This window comes from Xiphophorus couchianus, chromosome 14 (genome assembly GCF_001444195.1).
Source record: "Xiphophorus couchianus chromosome 14, X_couchianus-1.0, whole genome shotgun sequence".
NCBI classification, from domain to species: Eukaryota; Metazoa; Chordata; class Actinopteri; order Cyprinodontiformes; family Poeciliidae; genus Xiphophorus; species Xiphophorus couchianus.
This window is the reverse complement of record NC_040241.1, coordinates 5807871-5830072: the sequence shown is the minus strand read 5'-3', so window position 1 is coordinate 5830072 and position 22202 is coordinate 5807871. Positions and strand designations below refer to the sequence as shown.

The 22202-nt window shown below is 39.2% G+C and overlaps 3 protein-coding genes across 6 annotated transcripts; all 3 read left to right on the top strand.

The window, feature by feature from the left end:
- The first annotated feature begins 192 nt into the window (after positions 1 to 192).
- LOC114157175 (putative ferric-chelate reductase 1) lies at positions 193 to 3002 on the top strand. Its single transcript, XM_028038031.1, has 6 exons — positions 193 to 381; positions 504 to 692; positions 800 to 895; positions 1013 to 1148; positions 1259 to 1402; positions 2345 to 3002. The coding sequence occupies exons 1-6, from the start codon at positions 196 to 198 to the stop codon at positions 2386 to 2388; spliced, it is 795 nt and encodes a 264-aa protein (XP_027893832.1). The 5' UTR covers positions 193 to 195; the 3' UTR covers positions 2389 to 3002.
- Positions 3003 to 7054: 4052 nt separating this feature from the next.
- On the top strand, positions 7055 to 13456 carry LOC114157103 (mucin-19). Of its 3 annotated transcripts, none has more exons than XM_028037885.1 (8): positions 7056 to 7195; positions 9464 to 10897; positions 10979 to 11037; positions 11146 to 11334; positions 11442 to 11537; positions 11653 to 11785; positions 11889 to 12041; positions 13071 to 13455. In XM_028037885.1, exons 2-8 carry the CDS (start codon positions 9466 to 9468, stop codon positions 13112 to 13114), a joined length of 2106 nt encoding a protein of 701 aa, XP_027893686.1. In that variant the 5' UTR covers positions 7056 to 7195; positions 9464 to 9465; the 3' UTR covers positions 13115 to 13455. The 3 variants fall into 3 exon arrangements, with proteins under 3 accessions (XP_027893683.1, XP_027893686.1, XP_027893684.1); XM_028037883.1 differs by having other exon boundaries at positions 9464 to 10919; positions 10974 to 11037; XM_028037882.1 differs by having other exon boundaries at positions 7055 to 7195; positions 9464 to 11037; positions 13071 to 13456.
- A 3262-nt stretch (positions 13457 to 16718) lies between these two features.
- On the top strand, positions 16719 to 22176 carry LOC114157172 (putative ferric-chelate reductase 1). Of its 2 annotated transcripts, none has more exons than XM_028038025.1 (7): positions 16719 to 16852; positions 17095 to 17406; positions 17543 to 17731; positions 17818 to 17913; positions 18033 to 18168; positions 18287 to 18424; positions 21433 to 22176. In XM_028038025.1, exons 2-7 carry the CDS (start codon positions 17176 to 17178, stop codon positions 21474 to 21476), a joined length of 834 nt encoding a protein of 277 aa, XP_027893826.1. In that variant the 5' UTR covers positions 16719 to 16852; positions 17095 to 17175; the 3' UTR covers positions 21477 to 22176. The 2 variants fall into 2 exon arrangements, with proteins under 2 accessions (XP_027893826.1, XP_027893825.1); XM_028038024.1 differs by having other exon boundaries at positions 16721 to 16852; positions 17174 to 17406.
- The last annotated feature ends 26 nt before the right edge of the window (positions 22177 to 22202 follow it).

Sequence of the window (22202 nt, the reverse complement as noted above, 5' to 3'; positions counted from 1 at the left end):
ACTATGATCACTGCAGCAACAGCTTCTACAAACACTTCAGCAGCAGCAACTATGATCACTGCAGCAACAGCTTCTACAAACACTTCAGCAGCAGCAACTATGATCACTGCAGCAACAGCTTCTACAAACACTTCAGCAGCAGCAACTATGATCACTGCAGCAACAGCTTCTACAAACACTTCAGCAGCAGCAACTATGATCACTGCAGCAACAGCTTCTACAAACACTTCAGCAGCAGCAACTATGATCACTGCAGCAACAGCTACTACAAACACTTCAGCAACAGCAACTATGATCATTGCAGCTACTGCTACTATGACCACCGTGGCACCAGTTGCCAATGCGACTGCAGCAGCAGCAACAACCATCATACCTGCAGTGGTAAGTCATACAAAATAAAAAATAATAATTGCTGGAAAGAAAACAAGAAAATTATCACCTATGAGGTTTATTAATAGGTTTGTACAGTGGGATATTTAAAATTCATGCCTTCACCTTTGTAGGCCAGTATTTCTCGACAAGAATGTGGCTCCTCAAAGCTCTGTGCAGCTGAACCCTCAAAGTGCGATCCCTCTTCCACAACCTGCTATTTCGTTTCTGCCAAGCAACAAAGTGGCCAAACGTACAACTTTGAGCTCTCAGGACAGACAGACGGCTACATTGCTGCTGGTGTGTCAAATGCTGCATCTGAGGTAATGCATATTGTATGAACCTAGATTAAAATACCATGAAATCTACACCAGAGCAATATTCTAGTTTGAAACGATTGAAAATAAATTAATGTTATGTTTTTCAACAGTCTGCCAGTCACAGAGCCTATTTCTGCGCTAGCCACAAAGGTGCTGTCCGTTTCTTCACTGGCTTCATCAATAATCTGGTTCTAAATCTCACACAGGTGAGCAAAGATTATACAGCATTAGCAGTAGAGATATATTTCTCAATTTGTGCAACACAATGTTTGCATGGACATCATTGATTTACTTTCAGTTAATTAAACTCTTTCTCTCTTCAGACACTAACAACAAGCAATGTGAAGGGATCAGTCAACTCAGGAAAAATCCAGTGCACATTTTCAGCTGACCTACCTGACACGACGACACGAGCAGCAGATTATGCTTTGTCTGTTACAACTGGAACTTACGATGCCAGTAAGGAATCACTTTAACCATTCACACAATTTCAATGTCACTTATGGTATTCACCAAAGTCATTGGTATCACTGTTTGAAATCTTTTTGTGTTTTTGCATCTTTTCTCAGCTTCCGGGGAACTGGGAAACGCAAACTTCAGAATCCTAACACCTCTTGTGAACCTCTCTGACACTACCACCAACGTCACCAATTTGCTGAGCAACAGCGCTTCCTCTGCTTATCGGGTCACACACACACAGTCATTCTTGCCAGGTAAGCTGATGACGCCAAAGCTGGGGAGACAATATGGGAGCTAAACCTTAGTGTGACGTGAAACACGCCTTCCAGCCGCTAAGATTTGGGTTTAGGGTTAGTCATAAGACTAGTGGAAATATGCCAACAATTTATGATTTGTCAATAAGAGAGACTTGATTCTTGTAGAGCCAATATAGATAAAGAAACGTATTCATATTCTGTTTAAATGCCATTTAAAAAAAAAAAAAGTAGTTACTCTTTTTTTAATGGACAGCCTTTGCACCTATTTTAGTTTCTAAAAGCTGCCTACCTCATTCCTGGTAGAAACAAACTATTTGACTGAATACAAGTAATTCTCATTTTGTACTATTTATTTCTTTATCTTTTTTATGTATGTATGTATGTATATGTATATTGTATATTATGTATATACACATAACCTGCATTTTAACTCGAGTCGAGCAAATCTCAATCTCGTTGTAATCTGTTGATGACAATGACAAATAAATCTTATCTTATCTTAACAATTTAAATTTTCCATTTAATTCGTTGTTAAAATAGAACCTTAAACTCCAACATATTCTGGCTGAGTTTCAGGGTGGTGATTTAAAACAGGTAAAATAAAACTCATCACTGAGCTGATAGAGAAGAATGGGGCAAGCTTCTCTCAAACCAGTATCATTGACTGGCTCCAAGAAGCATTTCACTGAAATTATTTCTACTATAAAACAGGGGATACAGTGACCTAACTTAATTGATTGTGATTAAATTTGTGTTTAGTCAGTAAAACATTGTTCCTCTTTTAATCTTTACTTTTTGCCAAAGTCTCACATGAAGACCGTTCTCAAGGCTTTGATGCATCAAGCATTTTTTAGATGTTCTCTAAATCTGATGGTTCTTCATACTAAAAATTACCAAAGCACCAAATTTCTCACTTCTTTTCTGTCTTCTCCCCTACAGTTCTGCTGGTCACCGTGTCTATGCTGGCTTTCACAGCAGTATGAAGCAACTTATCTCCACCATGTTAGAAAAAGGCCGTAACGTCTCTATCAGTGAACACAGACGACTAAGATCAAAAATGGAGCAGGTCTTGGACAGATTTTCCTACTTTGGTAGGATCCATTTTGTGCTGACTCAGTTTTTTTTATTTTAAGAACAACTCTTCAAGCCTCTGCTCCACTGCTTGGTGACAAGTTTACAACCCTTTGTGATTCTGAATCAAAAGAGAAATTATGTCAAATGCTTCCTCTTTAGTTCTATAAAACTATTTACCCACAAGACTTCTGGAATTCTGCTCTGTGATGTAAAACTTTTCTACAAATGAAGGAAAAACTGATTTTTTTCAAGAGTCAAAAATATGTCATCATGCTTGACAGCATTTGTGTTTCAAGGTCTGGTTATACTTTAGAAGTCTATTTTACTGGTGCATGTTGAAATCTTCAGTTCTTATTTCTTTTGACACTGCATTGTTCTTTGTTGTAATAATGGCGTTAATTATTTAGCAGTTCCTTGATTATGAAGTCTTTAATGGCTGATGTGAATGAACATGTTAAAACAATTAAGATGTTAAATGTGGTAATACATGTTGAAGGTGATTAAAAAATATGCACAAATTGAATATTTTAATATATATTTTTAATAAAATACTTTGTCATCTTATTTATTCAAACTGAAATAAATACATCTTCCTGAAGGAATCACTTGGTCCAGCCTTTTTATTCTACTTTTAACCCAGCATTTCTTTAGACATTTTCCACTTCTATTGAATTTTCCAGTGTTGTATAGTAACGAAGTAAAAACACTTCACTACTTTACTTAAGTATATTTTGGAGTACTTCATACTTTCCTCGAGTATGAAAATTTTTGATGACTTTCACTTTTACTTCACTATATTTCCGAACTTAATTGCGTACTTTTACTCCGATACATTTTCAATGTGTGGTTTAGTTACTCGTTACAAAAAAGCAAGAGAGAGAAACAAAGTGTTTTGATCCCACCTACTGATTAGCAAGTAGCAAGCAGGCTACCGAACAAAGTCTGTAGCCTGCTTGCCTGGGCTTGTTCATAACCACCAATAGGATACACCTGTTTCGCTTCTCCCATTAAACACAAAGCAAGTCTCGCAATCAGCAGCAGCCACATGGAGGAGGAGACGGAGACCACAACGACTGCTGGTGGCTCCAGGAGAAACACCAGCTGGTGATGAGAGTCCCTGGCCTTATTTAAACACAATATACTCTTTCGTGGGTGTTAAAGATTCGTCGTACCGCATGCAGTTTATGTTATTCCTGCCCAAAGATGTGGAAACCCTATCTTACAAAAACTCCCCGTCCAACTTGAAGAAACACATCGAGGTAACTTCTTATGAAATGGTTATAATCCTCCTGTTTCAGTAACTATAGCTTGGTCACTAGGCACTACTGTATTGTGAAATCTTGACCATAAATGAACTTTGTTTGGCATTGTTTCAGTTCCATACGTGGTGTATTTAGCTTAGGCTTAATGTTGACTGTAGCAGGCTACCTAGACTCCTCTGTTCAAGGGGGACAGAAGCCATAGCGATAGCAATTTAGACTAAATTTAACGAATATAGGAAAGGCATGCAAGTTCAAAACCAGGTTTACAGATGCCAATAAGCTGCATTTCCCTCCCAATTCTTTTTTTCTTTTGCATAATGACCAGTTGTGTGCACCACCTACTGACTGTAGCATTGACTGATTCACTGATTTGTGAAGTAGAATAATCGTAACAGCTCTTTTTCTTCATGTTGGCCGCATTTTCTGTACTATTTATTTTTCTCATTTTCAGCACTGACCTTACTTGAAGTGAAAACTTAAGGCTTACAAAAACTTTGTATTTTCTGTCCTGGAGGGTATACTAAGAAGCTGGTTCAGTTGTAAAGCAGGTTAAGTTAACCTTGTGCTATAGGTAAAGCACCTAATTTTCTTAACTAAATGATGCCTGCAGGTATATCTATTAGCAGGTTTAATTTTGCCTGCACTTGGTTGTGTACATTATTTTAAGTGTATTTGACAAGTTTACCAAAATATAAAAAATGTCATTCAAACTGCATTTGCCTTGTTTTACTTTTTACTTGTACTTTTCATTACATTACTTTAGTACATCCATTTTTACAGTAATTTCCATACTTAAGTACAAGAAGTTTCAGATACTTTAAGACTTTAACTCAAGTAACATTTCAGTCAGTGACTTGGACTTTTACCAAAGTCATATTTTGGAGAGGTACTTGTACTTTTACTTGACTCTGAGATTTCAGTACTTTATACAACACTGGAATTTTCTAGCGAAGCTCCAATCAGATTTTTTTTTTTTTGCTACCGATTCCGAAACCGATCTCCTGGATGAATTTTTCACTTCGGGTATAAACGTTACTATGTGATCTGGCAAAATGGAAAAATGATCTGGTAATAAAATCACCTAATTTAGACAAAAAAAAACAAAAAAAACATGCAAGATCCTTGCACGGACAACGTAGCAAATATTACGTCAGAGACACAACTGGAAAACCTGCCATGAGTAATACAATATTAAGCAGCAAGACTCTCAACAATGTAAATTATACAAAGTCAAATAAATCTCACAACGATGCCTTTATCAAATAATGTCAAGTTAAAAAGGACCGAGGAGGCAAAGGAGCTTGATTTATCTTTCACAGATTATCTATCTCATGATAGGACATAGCGAATGTTTTACTACATATGGAAAAACTTTTTTCTTTTAAACTTACATGCTGCAGCCTTAATGAGACGTCCGATGTGAAAGAACATTATCTGGTCGAGCGCAAATGTCGCTACATCTGTGAAATATTACGTCTCAGTAGCGCGGCGGTCCACCGGCAGAACCCAGTGTCTAGCCCGATGAATTGAATTATTTTTCGGGTTATTTTGCTTAGCTTTCTGACAGTGATGCTCATCCAGATGAGTGTTAGGAATTGTGCGTTGCTTCACCTGCTGTCTGACTGCTCTGGATGTCTTTTTCCTGCAGTGAGCCTTGATTAGGGCTGTTGTAAACAAATATTTTACTAATCGAGTATTATTCTTATTCTTACCATTAATCGAGTAATCGGAAAAAAAAAATTATAAAATAAAATATTGGTAAATCTAGCATAACACCAGTGTTACTATCGGATATCAATATCAGTCCAGTTTTTCGTTTTTGAGCTTCCCTAGCAGTTTCTTTGTTGTAGTTTAGAAAACTAACCTGTAACAATAATAGCTCACTTTCTAAGTTAACCTAAAGAAAAGTTATACAAAGATCTGAAATTCTATTCAATTTAATAATAAAGAGGTAGGCTCACAAATATGCTTATAAAAAGTGTCTATACTCCAACTTTTGGTTTATGTATTCATCTTCAGTGAGTTTAGTAGATGAACTCTCACCTTGCCCCATACCTGTCACGCTTTGAGAATACGAGAAATGTCGACTGGAGTGGGGTGGCTTGTGGTTGTGGGGGGCAGGCGAGCGAATGAACGTAAGATGGGGGTGGAGGGGAGGAGATAGACCAGGGAACAGACGAACGTAAGTCAGTGGGGGAAAGACGACCAGTAGACCAGCGGACGAACATAAGAACGGGGGGAGCAACACGGGATATTTACGGAACCTTCGTTCGTCACACTCAGAAACTCATCTACCATCCATGTACCACCACGATGATTTCCGCCTCCCGTTTGTTGAGATGATATGAAATTTATTGTGCGGTTCATCCGTAAAGCTACACTTACACTATAAGCATCAGCTACTCAGCCGTCCGCCGTGTTCAGTCTATCCTCTCACCTGTATTAATACTTCCCGCCATTCGCTTTGAACCAGCAGCTCCCGGAGGAGAAAGGCTGCCGTACTCCAGGCATCACGCCAGTCATTTTAAGGATGTCCATTGGTCCCCCAGAAATGACGAAAACCCGGGCATTATCATCAAACAATAAAATCCCCACGGGCCAAACTTGAAAATTGGACATTATGCCGTTAACACTTAACATTCGTCAACAACTCAGAGGCGGAAGTCAGAGGTACGCGCAACGCAAATAATGTTCAGGCAGGAACACAGTGAGCTAAATAATCAAACATAAATTAACAAAGCTTCAAGGCAGGTAAATTTCCCTGGTGGAATTTTAATAATCGAGGTACTCAAATCATTCGAGGAATTGTTTCAGCCCTAGTCTTGATATAGCCATATTCCGTAAAGTCCTAATTTGATATACACATATCTTTTAGGTGACGTCCCCTTTACATTCCAAGATGTTACATATTTTGTGCAGCTCTATGGTTTTGAGGGAGTTCCTAAATGTTCACTTAATCTATGCTGAACAAATGACTTCACTGTCATTTCCATGATCTAATCTGGTGTGTTGCTCTGCATACTTTGAATGACGCTTAGACAATATGAGAAAGAAATATAGATTTTTTTAAGGAGGTTAGAATTCTACAAAGACAGGGTGTGCTTTAGAAGTATGAGACATCCTCATGCCTGCGTAATCATATACGAACAAAGAAAGACTACATGTTTTCTTAGTCAAATCTCTGACATAAACCCATCTTTAAAACTTTTAAACAAGTAAACTCACCATGCAACATACCGCACCTGTAACAGTTCCTTTCACTCCCCTCAAGGTTTATTGTAGTGTCTCCTCCCTCTATGCAAGACTTAAATAGTGGTCCAGAGTAAATAGGAATCACATATTCACCTGGAAATCAGAGGATATTGGACACAGGCCACCTGCCAATCATACCTGGGAATAAAACTACATCTGTTCAAGGACTTACCTTTTGAATTAAGGAGAATAAAGTCTACAGGTAGGTAGAAGAGCAACCACTGTCTGTTTTGAAAGAGTTTTCATATTACTCAATTATTATTTTACAAAAAGACTTTTTCAATCATATAAAGAGGTAGAACTGTTAAACACCTTTAAATGTATAAAGAAGTTTACTGAACCGGTCACTTGAAATTCTTAAGGCATATGAAAGAGTAAGAATTCATTATTTATTAACATATTTTCTTTTTTCATACATTGTTTTCTGAGTTGCACTAATCTTGTGTGTCTATACATATAAATACAGTGAACCATCGCTATAGCGAGGCCTTCCACGGCCTCGGTGCTTCGCGGATTTTTTTGTGCAGTTGTTTATCACAGTGTTCTGCGTCCTTATTTTCTAAACCGTCTCCGCGCTTATTCACTACCTGTGTCCCAATAATGTTACGGTATTAAAATATACGTAGAACAGCTTGACAAATTTTGGTAAATGTTTTTGCCCAGAAGAAATAAAGAGCGACAACAACTACCGATAACTATGTTCTTCTCTCGAAAAAACACACCTGCACCACCGGCTTCAGAAGAGAAGCCACTAGAGAAGGGAGTCAGGCCGCAGCGTCACAGTCAGAGGAACAGTGAAATACGCGAGTGACAATTTGTCCTACTGTACTTCATATTGGTGATTAAATGATTATTTCACTGTAGTTATTAGAAAGAAAGTGGTATATTTGTTAAAAAAAAACCTGCTTGGGCCTGAATACAGGTTTCGTTCTTTGGTTTCGATGTAGAGTATTTAATTATGCAGTATAATAATTGTAAAAAATAAAGGTAACTACTTCACGGATTTCGCTTATCACAGGTTCTTTTCAGAACGCAACCCCCGCGAAAAACGAGGGTTCACTGTATATTTAGTATATAAAGACAGGTAGATTGCGTGGAATAGATTTTTCATATATGGCACAAAAACTTTCTTTTCACTCGTTGTTAGTGGATGGGTGTGAGGTTTACTGTCAAACAGTTGTGTTTACTATATTAAATCCTAAACTCAACAGAAACAACCCAATTGACCTTGATGAAAAGTTAACATAACTCAATTCCTAACACCATGATTTCCCTCCTTTAACATCAATGACTGCTTGGAATCTGTTGTGGTAAATTCTACAAAACCATTACTCTGATGTTAAAATTGCTCGTTCTTCTTTGAAAAAAGCCTCCAGCTCCAGTAAATTCCTGGACTGTCTGGCATGTGTTGAATGTTTGAGCTTTCCCCAGAGTGGCTCAATGACAGTGAAGTCATTAAACAGAGATGGCCACTCCAGAACCTTTATTTTGTTCTGCTGCAGCCAATGACAGCTCCACTTGGCCTTGTGCTTTGGATTGTTGTCGTGTTCGATTGTTCAGGTTCAGCTTCCAGGCTGATGAGTGAAAAATTTCCTCCAGTATTTTCTGATAACATGTTGCATTCATCCTGAAATTCATTTTGACCAAGTTTGCTGTGCCTCTGGAGCTCACACACCCTCAAAATATCAGAGATGCTCCTCTGTGATTCGCAGTAGGAATGATGTGCCTTTCGTCACAGGCCTTGTTGATGCCTCTCTAAAGGTAATGTTGATGAATGTGGCCAAAAATTCCTGTTTGGCGTATTGGTGCTTGGTGGCTTTTGTTTATTAATGCCAACCTTCAACAATGGAGCTCGTTCTTCGTCAAGAACCCAGTTACTATGCAGTGGTAATGAGGTACCATTACATAGTTACTAATTAAAAAGAGTAACTTTAAAAAAAAGAAAAAAGTTGATCTTTTTCTTTTAAGAGGCCTGAATTTCAACTAAAGTTTTTCTGGGTTTTTCTTTAAATTCTGAAACATTTTCCTGACTGTTGCTGTCTAGCATATCATGAACGCTAGATCAGAGTTTGATGATGATCATGTTCATTTGGGTCGTTTCTGTTGTCACCATGATTTACAAATAGTACGCACAGTTAGACACTATATGGCTTCATTCAACATCAACCATATGTAAAAACAAAATCTTTGTGTGATATAATATATACATACATTTTGAATGTATTATATGAGATTATAAGATACTAAAGTTCATTAGATTGAAACTAGTGTTGTATTTTAGAAATGCATTTTAAGAATGACATTCAAAGTAATTACAGACTTTTTTTAATTAACATTGTCAGTAAGATACTTTATTTAAAAAAAAAACATTTAAAACACTTTTACCTTGAAAGAAAATCTAATTTCACATCTAACTGAAGCTAATTTTGTATTTGCATTGCTTAATTAAATTATTTTCCCTTTCCTGAAGGCATGGATAAACGACTGCTCCTCAGTTTTTTGTTGGTGACACTGTCCTTGGAATTTATGGCCAGCTATGGTCAGAGCAATACAACCACAATAGCACCAGCCAGCAACGCAACTACAGTAGCGCCAGCTAACAACGCAACTACAGTAGCACCAGCTAACAACGCAACTACAGTAGCACCAGCCAACAACGCAACTACAGTAGCACCAGCTAGCAACGCAACTACAGTAGCACCAGCTAACAACGCAACTACAGTAGCGCCAGCCAACAACGCAACTACAGTAGCACCAGCTAGCAACGCAACGACAGTAGCACCAGCTAACAACGCAACTACAGTAGCACCAGCTAGCAACGCACCTACAGTAGCGCCAACTAGCAACGCAACTACAGTAGCACCAGCTAACAACGCAACTACAGTAGCGCCAGCCAACAACGCAACTACAGTAGCACCAGCCAACAACGCAACGGCAGTAGCACCAGCCAACAACGCAACGGCAGTAGCACCGGCCAACAACGCAACCACAGTAACACTAGCCAACCACGCAACCGCAGTAGCACCAGCCAACAACGCAACGGCAGTAACACCGGCCAACAACGCAACCACAGTAACACTAGCCAACCACGTAACCGCAGCAACACCGGCCAGCAACGCAACTACAGTAGCACCAGCCAACAACGCAACCGCAGTAACACCGGCCAACAACGCAACCACAGTAACACGGGCCAGCAACGCAACAACAGTAGCACCAGCCAACAACGCAACTACAGTAGCGCTAGCCATAAATGCAACCACAGTAGCGCTGGCCAGCAACGCAACAACAGTAACACCAGCAAACAACGCAACTACAGTAGCACCAGCTAACAATGCAACTACAGTAGTACCTGCCAAAAACGCAACTACAGTAGCACCAGCCAACCACGCAACCGCAGTAGCACCAGCCAACAACGCAACTACAGTAGCGCTAGCCATAAACGCAACCACAGTAGCGCTGGCCAGCAACGCAACAACAGTAACACCAGCAAACAACGCAACCGCAGTAGCACCAGCCAACAACGCAACGGCAGTAACACCAGCCAACAACGCAACTACAGTAGCGCTAGCCATAAACGCAACCACAGTAGCGCTGGCCAGCAACGCAACAACAGTAACACCAGCAAACAACGCAACTACAGTAGCACCAGCTAACAATGCAACTACAGTAGTACCTGCCAAAAACGCAACTACAGTAGCACCAGCCAACAACGCAACCACAGCAACACCAGCTAACAACGCAACTACAGTAGCGCCAGCCAAAAACGCAACCACAGTAGCGCCGGCCAGCAACGCAATAACAGTAGCGCCGGCCAGCAACGCAACAACAGTAACGCCAGCAAACAACGCAACTACAGTAACACCAGCAAACAACGCAACTACAGTAGCACCAGCTAACAACGCAACTACAGTAGCACCAGCTAACAATGCAACTACAGTAGTACCTGCCAAAAACGCAACTACAGTAGCACCGGCTAACAGCGCAACCACCGTGGCACCAGCTAATAATGCAACCACAGTAGCATCAAACACACTCCCGGCAGTGGTAAGAAATAGAAATAACCTCCTTGAAAAAAAGAAAGTGATCATATATGAGATTTATTATAAGATTATTACAGTGCAATATTTAAAATTCATGCCTTCACCTTTGTAGGCCAGTATTTCTCGACAAGAATGTGGCTCCTCAAAGCTCTGTGCAGCTGAACCCTCAAAGTGCGATCCCTCTTCCACAACCTGCTATTTCGTTTCTGCCAAGCAACAAAGTGGCCAAACGTACAACTTTGAGCTCTCAGGACAGACAGACGGCTACATTGCTGCTGGTGTGTCAAATGCTGCATCTGAGGTAATGCATATTGTATGAACCTAAATTAAAATACCATGAATTCTAAACCAGAGCAATATTCTAGTTTGAAACGATGGAAAATAAAATAATATCATGTTTTTCAACAGTCTGCCAGTCACAGAGCCTATTTCTGCGCTAACCACAAAGGTGCTGTCCGTTTCTTCACTGGCTTCATCAATAATCTGGTTCTAAATCTCACACAGGTGAATTAAGCTTTTGTAGGACCAGTAGATGTGTGGATATATTTATCACTTTGTGCGGCACAAGGTTTGCATGGACATCATTGTTTTACTATAATTAAACTCTTTCTCTCTTCAGACACTGGACTCAAGCAATGAGCGGGGATCAGTCAACTCAGACAAAATCCAGTGTACATTTTCAGCTGTTCTTCCTGACACGACACGAGCAGCAGGCTACTCCATGTCTATTACAACTGGACCTTACAATGCCAGTAAGGAATCACTCTCAGCACTCGAACAATTTTCCTATCGCCCAGAGAGAACTTGATGAATCATTGGGATTAACGTTAGAAATCTTCTTTCACAATGTCTTAGGTTCTGGGCAGCCAGGAACAGCAAGCTTCAAAGTTCTAACGCCTGTCGTAAGCCTCTCCGACCCTACCGCCAACGTCACCAATTTGCTGAGCAACAGCACTAACAGCACTTCGTCTGCTTACCCGGTCACACACACACAGTCATTCTTGCCAGGTAAGCTGATGGCAGTGGAAAGTAGGGCTTTGATGTGTTAGATGACACTTTAAAGTAAGGTTGTTTATGTTTGACATGCGACTTCTAAAAGTATTTGGTATGCAGAGGTTCAGCCAGACGCCCGACTTAAATCAATCAGAGAAATAAAGACAGAGCTAAAGATTAGGGTGATGAGAAAGAGGCTCTCCAAACTCAAAGGCGTCAAAATGCCTGTGGTAACATGCAAAACTATGGTGACCTCCAGTTGACTTACCATTTGTTTTGTATAAACTAGGCAGATTTATACAATGATATGTTTTGTCAATAGAATAGAATTTTCATTGTCACTGCAACATTGGACATTTATGTGCAATTCTCCAGACAAAAACAATATCTCTTAAAAAGATAAGAAATAACTAGGTCTATTTCACTTATCACTTGATAAAAAGTTAACAGAAATTAAAATAGACATAAAAACAGGACACTGTTTTACACGAGTTCGTATTCTGAAAGATGCTTACCGCATTTCTTATTAGAGACAAACTACTTGGTGGAAACATAACTAATTGATGAAGCAGAACTGTAGCCTGCAACGTGATCCCATTAAGCTGCAGGGTGTTGACCTGAATTGAGCTGAAGACAATAGAGCCTCTTTAAACACCTCACAGCTGATAGAGAAGGCAAGCTTCGCTCAGACCGAAGTCAGAGACCGGTGGATGGTTACAAGAAGCATCTCACCAAAGACCATCAAATGGAAGACATAGTGACCCAACATTCACATTTTAAGAATCTCTTGATTGAATAAAACATGGTCTCTTTTTATGTTTACCTGTAAATAAATCACTCTGCTTTCTGAAACTGAATACGTCGTAGAGTGTCCTAATTATTTCTAGCGACTATGTGCCCAGGTGTCAAATCCCCTCGATGAGTTGTGTTTCCAAGGCTTTGAGCAGCACATATGTTTTAGTAGTTTTCTAAACCTGCTAGCTATCAATGTAAAAAATATCCCAAAAAATGTATTTCTTTGTTCTTTTGTCGTCTCCTCTACAGTTCTGCTGGTCACCGTGTCGATGCTGGCTTTCACAGCAGTATGAAGCAACTGACCTCCACCACTACACAAGAGGAAAAAACAGACGTTTTCAAGAGTCCCAAAACATCTGCTGCCATGATTTTCACCAGCATAGCTCATCATGCGTAACAGCATTTGGGTTGAAAGGTCTGGTTACCTTTGAAGCCCATTTTACTGGTGCATGTTGAAAACTTCTTATCTGACTTCTTTTGACTTTATGTAATTTTATTCTTTGTTGTGATTGTGATGTTATTCCTAAATTATGAAGTCTTTACTGGCTGATGTGAATGGGCTTGTTGATCAAACGAATGCTAAATGTGGTACCAACAGTTGGTGAAGGTCATTTAAACATTTGCACAAATTAATAAATATTTTTAGTGCATATATATTTTAAAATAAGTATACTTGATCAATGTATTTGCACAAAATGTAAATAAATATGTATTTCTTAAGGAATCACTTGGTCCAGTTTTATTCTGTTTTCAACACTGCACTTTCTTTAAACATTTTTCACTTCTGTTGAATTTTTACATGCTACCTGGGACAACGGAACATATTTAAACCTGGCCTGGCATATCATCCAATCCATGTCAGGTTACAGGTGTCTCTTAGGAGCCGGGACATTATTTGCCTTGCGCAGTGCTCTATGAGTTGTTGACGAAAGCTAAGTGTTATCATCATAATGTCCAATTTTCAAGCTCAGCCCGTGGAGATTTTATTGATTGATGATAATGCGCAGGTTTTCATCGTTTTCGGAGACCAATAAGCATCCTTAAAATGACTTGTGTGTAGTCCGGCAGCCTTTCTCCTACAGGAGCTGCTGGTTGATGGCGAACGGCGGGAAGAGCACTGCAGGAGTATTTATACAGGTAAGCAGATAGACTGAACACGGCGGGCAGCTGAGTAGTTGATGCTTACAGTGTAAGTGTAGCTTTACGGACGAACCGCACAATAAATTTCATATCATCCCGGCCTCAACAAATAGGTGACTGAGTGCTTTGTGGAGGCACGTAGCTGGTAGATGAGTTTCTGAATGTGACAAACGAAGGTGAGAAATCCTGTCGCTAACATGAACACAAATGCTATAAATGGTTGGGCAAGGTGAGAGTTCGTCTATCAAACTCACTGAAGATGAATACATAAACCAAAAGCTGGAGAGTAGACATTTTTTACAAGCGTATTTGTGAGCCTGTCTCTTTATTATTAACTTGAATAGAATTTCATATTTTTGTACAACTTTTCTTCAGGTTAACTTAGAAAGTGAGCAATTATTGTTACAGGTTAATGCTCTAAACTACAGAAAAATTATTGTTAGGAAGCTCAAATGTGAAAAACTGGACTGATGTTGATATGCGATAGAAACACTGGTGTTATGTTAGATTTATCAATATTTTATTTTACACATTTTTTCCCCATTACTCGATTAATGGTAAGAATAATTGATAGATTACTCGATTACTAAAATATTAGTTTACAACAGCCCTACTTCCCACTACATTCAGTCATTCACCCATTCACAAACATGTTCATACCCTGATGGTGGCAAGTCTCTGAATAGTAGCCACAGCTGCCCTCTGACAGTCTGATATAGGCAAGGCTGCCAGGCCCTCTGACCACCGCCAGCAGGCACGGTGGGTGAAATGTTTTGCCCAAGGACACAACAACAGAGACTGATAGAGTGGGGTTCAAACCAGCCACCCACTGACTATGGGACGAACTCGTACCAGCATTGCCAAAATCGCCACCATCAATGAGTGGCAGGCAGAGTAAACAGGAAGTATTGCGTAATCAGGGATTGAAGTTGAACTAGATAAGAGGTGGTTTCTAGGTTGATCCTCTTCAGAGATTCTGACCTCAGTTGACTTTAATTATCTGTGATGTAAAAGCAGAGGAATGGATTGTGTCCTTTTATCGGCGATTGTTTTACCCGCAAGACCATATAGAGGGGAATCCTCTGTAGACTGGTAACAGGGGACAGTGATGTCAAGCAGTGTGCAAATCTGTGGTAGCAGGGTGAGTAGGATTACACGCACTAATCTGATTATCTAAATTCACAATGGGAAAAGAAGGTTTTTCAGTATACACAATCCTATAATTGTATTGTATCCAACCCTGAGCTGATAAGGTTGAGAGTCGGCACAAAGTGGCGAGGATGTGCAACACAGTCGGCACTTTCAGTGCAGTGTTTACAGTTGTGTGGTGGCTACCCTGATAGAGAAGAAACCGGACTATGCACCCAACCAGCTCATCAGACTTGCTAGTATCCATATGGATTGTGGGAAATGAAGGTATCTGTCACGATTAATGTTCACAGAGAGTATGCGGCATGAGTCCACGCGGCTCAAAGAGTACAACCAGTACACCAGAGTATGTACGACATCTTTTTTGATGTCAGTTTACACTGACATAGAAAAATGAAACACTGAAAAATAAGAAGTCATCAAAAAACATTGTCACTGAAAAAAGAAACACTGACATAGAAATACTTGACAATACTTGTCTTGCACGGCAGATTTTGTTTTTTAATGAGACAAACTTTTAGTGCCACTACAGTCATTTTATTTTCATGAGCCTCCCGTTTTCCGCTTATCGATGTCAGTCTAAAGGCTTGTACACAAATACAAGTACTGGTTATACTCTTTGAGCAGCGCAGACTCTCCACGTACTGACTGTGGACATTTCTCGTGACAGATTCCTTCATTTCCCACAATCCATATGGATACTTGCAAGGAAGATGTACAGGGTTCTGTCATGTTCCATGTTTTTCTGTGTATTTATTTCAAGTTTCTGTGTCTCTGAGTCTCCATGTTGTCCTGTCTCCCCTTGATTGTTCCCAGGTGTTTCTCCTCCCCGTAATTACCCTCTGTGTATTTTATCCCACTTGTCCTTTGTTCCTTGTCGGGTCCTCGTCGCCTGTTGCGTCAATCTGTCTGCCTGTTCATTTGCCACACATATATTCTGTTTGCTACTGGTGTGAGCCCTGGCTTCCGCTCAGCCGTGCCGCCAGAATCTTGTGGACTGTTTGGAGAATTATTTAATATTAAAACAACCATCTCTCTTACCTGGCATTCTACCTCACCACTCATCCGCCGCATTTTATGACAGAAACCGGAGATCCATAAAGGAGCGTTTTGTTTAACCATGGCAAACATTGACAACTGAAAATTGACAACAAACTTGACAACTGAAAATTTTTCTCATTGGAAAAAAACAAACAAACTGCAGTGTATAATAAGAAGATCATCATAAGTCATTTGTCACTGTTTAATTTTTCAGTGACAATGTTTTTTTTTTTGTTGCTTTCTACCATTAATGTGTGGGTGGGTGGGTGTGTGAGTGGGTGAATATGTTTGCTCCATCTGTTATCAATTAAAGGTAAATTTTCATGGGATACAACGCTAAGAAATTTCTGTGTGGGACTACTCCAGCTTCTCTGTGCAATCAGAGAAGCTGAGGGGGGAAAAACCCTTACTTCCTTGGTCTAATCATTGACATAATTTAATGTGTGTTTAGGGAGGACTTTAGAAAAGTAAACTCATTAAGTAACTTGCCACCCCTATGAACTTCTTTCCTATCCTTCGGTGTCAACTGTCCTGTCTCCTCCCTCCCCCAAGGTCCTCAATACTGGCACAGAGTAAATAAGTGTCACATATTCCCCTGGGAATCAGAGGACATCAAGAGCAATCCACCTGAGAGTAATGCCTAGGGATTAAACGTAACATTTACGAGATACTCTGTCCAAGGAATTATCTTTTCTTTCAAGGTAGGCACAAGAACATCCTCTGCCCACTTTAAAATAATTTTCATATTATAACTCCACTATATTGCAAAGAAAGACTCATTCAACCATATGAAGAGCTAATATAGTTATACACATATTTATGTAAAGAATTTTACTTAACTGCTGATTAGTTGTTTAGGGATATGAAGTGGCGTAGATCTTTTTTTTTCAAACTGTTTTAGTATTTTATAAAAACTAAAACTTTTATCCTCTTTCTCTCACAGGAACTATTTATCTCACATCTAACTGAAGCTAAGTTTCGCCTTATATTGCTTAACTAAATTGTCTTACTCTTTCCTGAAGGCATGGATAAACGTCTGATCCTCAGTGTTCTGTTGGTGGTGCTGACCTGGGAATTTATGCCCACTTATGCTGAGACAAACGGTACGGTCGCATTAAATAGCACTGCAACAGACAACATAACAGAAACAGAAAATACCAATATAACCACGGTAACATCGGCTAAGAACGCAACTACAGTGGCATCAACCAACATCAATACTACAGCAGCATCAGGCATCATGCATGCAATTATGGTAAGAGATGGAAAATAAATAATAGCAACAACAATAATAATACTAGCTGAATAGGAAAACACAATAATCAATTATGACATTTATAGGATGTCTTATGAAGTTGTGATATTTAAAATGCATGTCTCCACCCATGCAGACCAGTATTTCTCGGCAAGAATGTGGCACCTCAAAGCTCTGTGTAGATACACCCTCAAAGTGCGATCCTGCCTCTGGAGACTGCTTTTTCCTTTCTGTCAAGAAACAAAGTAACCAAACGTACACCTTTGAGCTCTCAGGACAGGCACAGGGCTACATTTCTGCTGGTCTGTCAACTGATGCATATCTGGTAGTGCACACTTTTTATGATTCTAGATTATAGTATGATTTTGAAGAGGAATATGAAAAGTGATATAATGGTATATTTTTCAACAGAATGACAGTGGGATAGCTTACATCTGTGCGAACCACAACGGTGATGCGCGTTTCTTCGCTGGCTTCTTCAATAATCTTGTACCAAATGTGACGGATGTGAGTAAAGCTTTTATAGCATTAGTAGGTGTTGGGAAATATTTATCAGCATCTGCAACCCGAAGTTTAGATGGACACAGTATGCTTTTACTTTCAATTAATTCAGTTTCTCTTTTCAGTTGCTGAACGTAACTGAAAAGCACGGATCCGTCAACTCAAGTAAAATCCGGTGTACATTTACAGCTGATCTACCTGACACAGAAAAGCGAGCAGCAGGTTACGCTATTGGTATTTTTACTGGACCTTACAATTCCAGTAAGAAAGCACTTAAAGCACTTGCATAATTTCACTGTTGCTCAGAGAAGAAGCGTATTTGTCAAAATCATTGGTAACATGCATTGAAATCTTTTTGTGTTTTTGCATCTTTGCTGAGGTACTGGGGAGCTGGGACTGTTAAAATCCAAAACTCAAACGACTGTCGTAGTTGACCTGTCAGACCCTACCTCCAATTTGATTGGCAACAGCGCTTCCTTTGTTTACCCGGTCACACACACACATTCATTTTTACCAGGTAAGTTAATGAATCTAAGGCTGTGTGATGTAGGAATAGGCCTGTCACGGTAACAAATTTTGCTGAGCGATTAATTGTCTCAAAAATTATTGCGATAAACGATAATATTGTTTGAAGAACTTTTTACACTGATTTAATGGAAATGATGTAATAATGCATGCGATTTCCTGCCAAAGATAGATACACTTTATTTTCAAAAGAACACTTAACGTTGGAACTGATAAGCAAAATAAACAAAACAAACAAACACAAAATGGATTCTCAGTCTCCATTAACAAAAAATGTACTTGAATAAAAACTAAACAACATAAAGCCAAAGTGTAAATAAATACTGCATTCAACCAAAAGACTGCAGATTATGAAGTCTGTATACTATGTCGCCCTTAATAATTAGATAATAATTAGATTTAAATAGAGAAAATGGGCACATCGACTACCTGATGCAATAGTTCACACTACATGGATTTTTTGCCCCTATTTTTCCCCTTAGGACAATCTTAGAATGTCGGCTGTTCTAAGATTGTCGCTTGTGATTTCATAACCGATCATCCTGTAGTGTGTGGTGTGTTATGGTAGATCGTTGTTGCCGCTCTGATCTAAATCAGGGTTTTTCCCCGACTGGGATCTTAACGCAGCCTGTTGACTGTGACAGGTAGCCAATCAGAAAGCGCGGATTCTCCTCGTGCTTTCTGAGGGGAAATTACAGAGGGGAATCCCAAACAGCTGACAGCGCAACCCGAAGTCCAGCGGACATTGGAGATGATATGTGGAAACAACATTAATGTTTATTCAACATTTTGTGCAAAGAATATAGAAATAACAAAAGGAGGAGTTGGAGCGAAACTGCTACCGCAGTTTATAAACCGGTAACTTTTCAGCTGTTCTTTGTTAAGGTGATGTAAATAGGTTCTAATGATTTTCATTCAGTCAGGACTTTACGCTGACACTAACCACATGCATTGCAGGTAGATTGTAGTAAAGCATTGATTGATGCCTGGTTTTAAAATTAGTTCACTGGACTTGTAGCCATTATTTTGTGCCCATTGTTGGACACCACATGGCAGGAACGAACCGATCGAAACGCTATAGCTAGGATTTCTGTCGGCTAATGTGTGGTCTCAGGTTTTGAAAATGGGCTGACAATCGGCTGACAGCTCTAAGATCTTGTGCGCTGGGCTTTACATTAAGGAAATGAGGAGTGAGAACACCGGAGTTGAGCCTTTTTTCATTCTGTGTCATCAACAGAAAGAGAAAAAGGCCGGAAGAGACGATAATTAAAATGACGTTGATAGTTTTAATTTATCGTACGATTAATTGATTTATCGTTTATCGTGACAGGCCTATGCAGGAATGCCACTTTGTGAATGCCTGATGTCACACCAAAGTTGGGTTGTGTGTGCTAATGCAATACCAGTCAAAAGGGAGGGTTGATAGCTACTACACTAATACACATACAGAAAAGCATAATAACTATTATGACATGCCATTTTAAAAAAATAAACTACACAAGTTATCTTTACCAGTAAATAAATCTACTCTTCTATTTAACTGAATGTCTCCAAGGCCTCTCTGGTTTCTTCCCAGGACAATTTTCCCAAGTGTCAAAGCTCCTCCATAAAATATGTTCTCAAGGCTACGTGCAGCTAGGCCTGTCGCGATAAACGATAAATTGATTAATTGTACGATAAATTAAAACTATCGATGTCATTTTAATTATCGCCATTATCATCTCTTCCGGCCTTTTTCTCTTTCTGTTAATAACACTGAATGAAAAAAAGGCTCAACTCCGATGCTCTCCACTGACAACTCCTTCCTCATTTCCTTAGTGTAAAGCCCAGCGCACACTATGATCTTAGAGCTGTCGGCCGATTGTCGGCCGTTTTCAAACCCTGACAGACCACACATTAGCCGACAGAAATCCTAGGTATAACGGTTCATCGGGTTCGGTCCTGTGTGGTGTCCAACAATGGGCACAAAATAATGGCTACAAGTTCAGTTAACTAATTTTAAAACCAGGCATTAATCAATGCTTTACTACAATCTACCTGCAATGCATGTGGCTAGTGTCAGCGTAAAGTCCTGACTGAATGAAAATCATTATAACCTATTTATGTCACGTTAACGAAGAACAGCTGAAAAGTTACCGGGGTAGCAATTTCGCTCCAACTCCTCCTCTTGTTGTTTCTATATTCTTTGCATGTTGAATAAACATTAATGTTGTTTCCACGTCCGCTGGACTTCGGGTTGCGCTGTATCAGCTGTTTGGGATTCCCCTCTGTAATTTCTCCTCAGAAAGCACTGAGGGAATCCTAGCTTTCTGATTGGCTGCCTGTCACATTCAACAGGCTGCTTTAAAGCTCCCAGTGGGGAAAAACCTCTGATTTAGATCAGAGGACGATCTACCATAACACACCACACAATCTTAGAAAGACCAACGTTTTAAGATTGTTGTAAAGGGAAAAATAGGAGCAAAAAATCGTGTAGTGTGAACTATTGCATCAGGTAGTCGATGTGCCCATCTTCTCTATTTAAATCTAATTATTACTGAAGGGCAACATCATATACAGACTTCATAATCTGCAGTCTTTTGGTTGAATGCAGTATTTATTTCCACTTTTACTTTATGTTGTTTAGGGTTTTTTTTCAAGTGAGTTTTTTGTTAATGGAGACTGAGAATCCATTTTATTTTTGTTTTTGGTTGTTTTGTTTATTTTGTTTATCAGTTCCAGTGTTTAGTGTTCTTTTGAAAATAAAGTGTATCTATCTTTGGCAAGAAATCGCATGGATTATGACATCATTTTCATTAAATCAGTGTAAAAAGGTCTTCAAACAATATTATCGTTTATCGCAATAATTTTTGAGACAATTAATCGCTCAGCAAAATTTGCTATCGTGACAGGCCTACGTGCAGCACACAGTTTTCATTAGTGGTTCTCTAAATCTGCTGATCTCTGACATTAAAATTAACAAGATATTGTATTTATTTCTTCTTTGTTGTCCCCCTACAGTTCTGCTGGCCACCATGTGTTTGCTGGCTTTCACGGCAGGGTGAAGCCACTGATGTCCACCGTGCTCGAAGAAAGCCGCAAAGTTCCTATCGATGTCCTGTGCACAGTTTTTCTTAGTTTAGTAGGATTCATTTTGTACTGAGTCGTTATTATTTGAAGAAATTAACAAAAAAAATCAAGTCTGTTATAAATTTAAAACCCTATGTTTTAAGGGTTTTAAGTTTGTGTTTCTGAAACTAAAAGCGAAATGAAGTCAAATGCTTCTATTTATTAGCATAAAATTATTTACCCACGGGATTGTTGCAATTCTGCTCTGTCGTATGAATTAAACATAAAATGAAATTTAATGGACTACACATGAAGAAAAAAAAATACCTTTTTAAGAGCTACAAAGAAAGATTGTGTGATTTTTACCAGCATATCATCATGCGTAACAGCTTTGGGGCTTCATGGTCTGATTACCTTTAAAGCCTATTTCACTGGTGCATATTAAAAAACTTTCTAATCTGACTTCTTTTTACATTATATTGTTTTATTGTTATGGTGGCGTTGTTAGCTGTTCCTGAATTATGAAGTCTTTACTGGCTGGTGTGTATGGATGTGTCAATATAAGGCGGATACTAATTATGGTACTATATGTTGGTGAAGGTAACAACATTAATACATATTTTACTATGAATTTTTAATCATAGTATGTCTACATATATGTACAAAGGTTTAATAAATATGTATTTCTGGAGGAAACACTTGGTCCATCCTTGTTATTCTAT

What these genes read in the sequence shown, in the direction of transcription:
- LOC114157175 (XM_028038031.1), top strand. Translation starts at nt 196, where the DNA reads ATGATCACTGCAGCAACAGCTTCTACAAACACTTCAGCAGCAGCAACT. An exon ending in TGTCAAATGCTGCATCTGAG is followed by an intron (nt 693 to 799) that starts GTAATGCATATT and finishes GTTTTTCAACAG; the next exon opens with TCTGCCAGTCACAGAGCCTA. An exon ending in CACACAGTCATTCTTGCCAG is followed by an intron (nt 1,403 to 2,344) that starts GTAAGCTGATGA and finishes TCTCCCCTACAG; the next exon opens with TTCTGCTGGTCACCGTGTCT.
- LOC114157103 (XM_028037882.1), top strand. Translation starts at nt 9,466, where the DNA reads ATGGATAAACGACTGCTCCTCAGTTTTTTGTTGGTGACACTGTCCTTG. An exon ending in CAAACACACTCCCGGCAGTG is followed by an intron (nt 11,038 to 11,145) that starts GTAAGAAATAGA and finishes TCACCTTTGTAG; the next exon opens with GCCAGTATTTCTCGACAAGA. An exon ending in CACACAGTCATTCTTGCCAG is followed by an intron (nt 12,042 to 13,070) that starts GTAAGCTGATGG and finishes TCTCCTCTACAG; the next exon opens with TTCTGCTGGTCACCGTGTCG.
- LOC114157172 (XM_028038025.1), top strand. Translation starts at nt 17,176, where the DNA reads ATGGATAAACGTCTGATCCTCAGTGTTCTGTTGGTGGTGCTGACCTGG. An exon ending in TTGTACCAAATGTGACGGAT is followed by an intron (nt 17,914 to 18,032) that starts GTGAGTAAAGCT and finishes TTCTCTTTTCAG; the next exon opens with TTGCTGAACGTAACTGAAAA. An exon ending in TACTGGACCTTACAATTCCA is followed by an intron (nt 18,169 to 18,286) that starts GTAAGAAAGCAC and finishes ATCTTTGCTGAG; the next exon opens with GTACTGGGGAGCTGGGACTG.